This window comes from Lolium perenne, chromosome 7, assembly GCF_019359855.2.
Source record: "Lolium perenne isolate Kyuss_39 chromosome 7, Kyuss_2.0, whole genome shotgun sequence".
Classification (NCBI taxonomy): Eukaryota; Viridiplantae; Streptophyta; class Magnoliopsida; order Poales; family Poaceae; genus Lolium; species Lolium perenne.
In genome coordinates, this window is record NC_067250.2 from 281147144 (window position 1) to 281152137 (window position 4994).

At 50.2% G+C, this 4994-nt stretch overlaps 1 protein-coding gene across 1 annotated transcript; it reads left to right on the forward strand.

The window, feature by feature from the left end:
* The first annotated feature begins 641 nt into the window (after positions 1 to 641).
* LOC127315232 (uncharacterized) lies at positions 642 to 4014 on the forward strand. Its single transcript, XM_071824328.1, has 6 exons — positions 642 to 692; positions 2119 to 2355; positions 2437 to 2535; positions 2607 to 2696; positions 2775 to 2989; positions 3969 to 4014. Exons 1-6 carry the CDS (start codon positions 642 to 644, stop codon positions 4012 to 4014), a joined length of 738 nt encoding a protein of 245 aa, XP_071680429.1.
* Positions 4015 to 4994: the final 980 nt, after the last annotated feature.

Here is a 4994-nt window from a genome sequence, read left to right on the forward strand (position 1 = left end):
GGGCGCCGTCCGTGGGAAATCAGGGCAGCTGCCCAACTGCAGTGGACCGTAGCGTGGCCATTTGAGATGGGAGGCGGAAGAGGAGCTCGACATCGTCTGTCGGTGTTGCCGCGCGTCGTCGTCGGAGAAGAAGGGTGAAGAGAGGATGCAGAGGAGGATGCAACGGTCGGAGATTGCTCCGGCGCGGGGGCGAGGCGGCTCTGTTTTGTACCAGCTGAGAGCTGTGGGTCTCATGCAGTGAGGTGGATAAGCTGTGGGTCCCGCGGTGAGGTGGACAAGAGGTAGGTCCCGCGCTCGGAGGTGTCCTGTGCTGATGTGGATAAGTTGCGGGTCCCGCTCAGCCCATGTAATTTGAGTTGATAAGCTGTCTACTGCTGTTTAAGAGAAGTGTCGCATGTTACCTATTTGCGTCGTGAGGAGCATCGCATGGGGGCTATTTCTACGAACAACGTCGTTTTCTTTTCAATAGCGAGGAAAGACGTTGCACAGGAGCTATTTGCCCGGGTTTTACTCACTTGGAAGTTTTGACATGGGCATCCCTGGTCCTTGAGCTTGGGAAGTGCTGGGATGCTATTTACCTATGGCAGCACCAGATCTAAGCCCACTGGATAATTCATCTGCGGATAGCATCGAGACTCAAGATGGAATACTTGCTCGCTAAGATCAAGACTCTGACGGTCTCAACGAAGAAGGTTGGTTCAATTAATTACTTCAATTTTTTGCTATAGAAGACGAGTATTGGCGACAACATGGTAGGCTTAATTGGATGACCACACGAACTTGTTTTCCAGGTTGTTTTGCATAAACTTTTTTTCTCGATGTGATCTCTGATGATAATGGCCTATAAGAATGTACTACTTTTTCAATGAATGGCCCACCTTTCATTCACACACCTTGCCTAGGAGCATGTGCTAGAGCTAGCTCTTGCATAAGAGTCCACTCACATTCTCTCTCGTCTTCTCTCTCCTCCAACTAGACACACATATATTATTTTAATCCTTATAGTCAGCTGACTAGATCTTATTGTATTTGCTCTAAGAGCAAGTTTAATAGTAGAGCCAACTGTTGGCTATAAGCCAAGTGCCATGTCATCTATAGTCATCTTAGAGCCAACAAGTATAATAGTGAGCTATAAAATTGTGCTACTTTACTAGTGCATGGCCCACCATTCACTCTCACATAGTGCCTAGGAGCACATGCTAGAGCTGGCTCTTGCATAAGAGCCCACTCCTCTTTTCTCTCCTCCTCTCTCCCTCCAACTAGGCAACATTATATTATTTTACTCCTTATAGCCAACTGACTAGGACTTATTGTACATGCTCTAAGAGCAAGTTTAATAGTATAGTCAGCTGCTAGCTATAAGCCTTGTGCCATGTCATTTGTAGCTAACATAGAGCCAACATGTATAATAGTAAGCTATAATCATGTACTACTTTATCAATGGATGGTCCACATTTCACTCTCACAAAGTGCCTAGGAGCATGTGCTAGAGCTGGCTCTTGCATGAGAACTCACTCCTCCTCTCTCTCCTCCAACTAAGCATGAATATATTATTTTAACCCTTATAGCCAGTTGATTAGGATTTATTATACTTGCTCTAACAACCCCATACAGCAGAAAATCTATCTTTTACCCCTAGATTTCCGTGATGACATGATCGACTACTAAAATACTCATGTTGTTCTTGCACTGAATTCTATGCTGCAACTGCACTACTACAGATCATCACATGAGGGCGATTTACACAAAAATAACCCAAAAGTGAAAGAAAAGCACAGAATGACCCTCCGGCGAAACTATTTCACCAATCTAACCCTTTTGTGTGGCGCCCCTCCTACAGGCGCCACACATGCTCATGTGGCGCCCCTCCTGCCGGCGCCACTGACCCAGCCGACGTGGCCCCCTCGCCGCTGAGCTGGTGCGCCCATCCGACGTGGCAGCATGTGTGGCGCCCCTCCCAACGGCGCCACACATGCACTTGTAATCCCCCAAAACATACTGTGAGACAAATCCTCTGGGACGGAACGGCGCCACACATGCAGGCTTGATAGGCAGCGGCAGAGGAAGATCACAAATTGGCCGGTCCATCATAGCGGCCACATCGCATCGTTCCAACAGTGTTTGGCAGCGGCACGGAACGCTGGCCCTGAGCAGATTGTGCCTCACAACTTCGACGCTTTCAACAACTACCTCGAGTGGTTCCATGAGAACACGCGTATCGAGTTAGTTAAGCACGCGTATCCTGAGGAGATCTTGGACGACCCCATCCAGTTCGATGAGGTTGGGCAAAGCCAGCACGACAGCTTTGCTCGCAGAGGGAGATCGACTTCTATTGCTTCCGAGCTGAACTTCGTGGTATTCTATTCTCTCACTAAGTAGTACATCATCTACATTGCCATGTGGTCGCTTCAATTATGTATGCTATATTTGTCACAGCGGAAGGAGATCGAAAAAACAGCTGAGGAGTGCGAGGTTATGTGGGAGCAGAGCGGGAGAGATGACAAGCCTGTCCGACCGTTGCGGTATTTCATTAAGGTATGATCACCAACTTTGAATGTACGATACTATGATGTGGTGGATTTGTAACCATGAACGGGATGACGCAGAACACTGCACGAAAGATGCGGCGGTTAGCCAGCTTGCTAGGTTGCCGGGAAGCCGAAATCGCTACATCTTCCTCTTCAGAAGAGCGGGAGGTATGGACTATTTTGTTGCTGTCAAACATGTTCTTACTAATTTCAACTTTGTAATCTCATGTGTTCGTGTTTGTGAAGATTCCTGAGGACGAGCTAATTCTGAGTCAAGGCATACTTCCAAAGCGTACCTCCAAGCAAGCCGCACGGTCAGCTTACCAGTTGAAGCCAAGGGGCAAGGGTCCAAACCGGTACACTCCGGAAGATTATGTCAGCCGAGGAAAGAAGGTTGTCACCGAGGAGGATGAGGGGCCACGGCGGAGATCAGATATGTCGAGGATGAGGAATGACGAGCCGTTCTCTTCAGAGGAGGAGGAGGAGGATGAGGAGGAGGAGGAGGAGGAGGAGCAGGAGCAGGAGCAGCAGGAGCAGCAGCAGGAGCAGCCACGGCAGCGGACGAAGAGGATGGCCGTCCGGAAGCAGCCCGCGAGGACGGCACGTCGAGGACGCTACTAGGATGTGCCCACGTGTTGTTGTGAACTCTATATTCATAAGTATCGATTTGTGAACCCTATGTCATGTCGAACCATGGTCTGTAATGCTACTTGTTGTTTGAATCTACGTGCTCCAATGTGACCTATGAAGTGTTATATGTGTATGTCATGAAATTGCTACTTGTTGTGTCCAATGTTGTACTCGTAACTGTTGAAGTTTGGTAGGATTTTTCATGTTTTTAACACAAGTCAATGTGTGGCGCCCTTCCAACTGGCGCCACAAGTGCTTGTGTGGCGCCCGTGGCATCGGCGCCACACATGCCAACTTATATCAAACATTGGGTCGAAAACATCCAGGGGCTCCGGACGATAAGTCCTTAGCCGTTTTCGCGAGCCTCTATGTGTGGCGCCCGTGGAATCGGCGCCACACATGCTAGTGTGGCGCCCGTGGGGTCGGCGCCACACATCGAGCCTCGCAAAACGGCTAAGTCCCAGAGGATTTGTCTCACAGTATGTTTTGGGGGATTCCAAGTGCATGTGTGGCGCCGTTGGGAGGGGCGCCACACATGCTGCCACGTCGGATGGGCGCACCAGCTCAGCGGCGAGGGGGCCACGTCGGCTGGGTGTGTGGCGCCAGCGCCAGGGGCGCCACATTGGCATATGTGGCGCCCGTGAGAGGGGCGCCACACAAAAGGGTTAGATCCGTGAAATAGTTTCGCCGGAGGGTCAGTCTGTGCTATAGTTTGACAAAAGGGTTATTTTTGTGCAAATCGCCTCACATGAGAACAAGTCTTTTTTAGATTCCCAAATGCCAACTTACTGCTGCTACTTCATCGTGCAGAGATCAGAGCGAGACTACCCTAGCTGTCATTTTTGTATCGCCATAGATAAATTTCCCATTTCAACTACCACATCTTTCAAACATCTAGTTTTTTCGATAAAGGGAATATATTAATATCGAGAGATACCAATTACATCCAGCCTCTGCAACAACGCACCACCCTAATGGCAGTACGGATGCACACAACCAAAAAAAGGAAAAGAAAACTAAGAAACAAAAGTCCCGCTACAGTATCTCGTGCCTAACAACAGCAATACATCCACCACCATGACAACACCTGAATTGCAAACTCTCCAAAAAACGACGCCTCCAAGAAGGGAACGGTGTTCCAACACCATCGTCGCCCGATCAAAGATCTTAGGTTTTCACCCTGAAGATAGTCCCCACTCTCAAAACAATGCCTCCACCAAGATCACTGCCAGGCACAACCAGTTAAGGCCAGACCTTGGGTTTTCACCCTGAAAGGTAGGACTCTGCGTTTCACATGTGTTGTCGCCCCCACTTTCATACCGCTGCTGTAAAGCCCGGACCCCAAGCAAGCCCCTCAACAGCGCGGAGACTTGAACCTCCCTTAGCTAGTCCTCCCCTCCAGCCTTCATGAAATTCTCTTCTTCCGACTTTCATCATGGATCCATAGTCACTTGATGTCAACACAGAAAAAGAGCTTCGCGCCGCTCCCTCCAGAACCAAACGGTTGGAATAAACGCATGGGTGCGCACGACCGAATACCTCCGATCCAGCAAACTCCAGGCAAAGCACTGTTACATTCGCCGGTGGAGCCTTCCGGAACTCAACCCTCCGGCCAGATCACGAGTCCAGGCCTCCGGTAGGTCCTCCTCTTCACGCAAGAGAGGCCCTAGGACCGCCGCCTTTATTCAGGCCGGACCCCCACGTCGGCGACCATCCCGAGCTGGCCAACCCAACCCTCCACCGGCGACACCATCGCCGGCTTCCATGCACCTCCTTCTCACCGCCGGATGGCGATGATAGATCAAAAATCCACCACCACCAACCGCAGGCCGACCC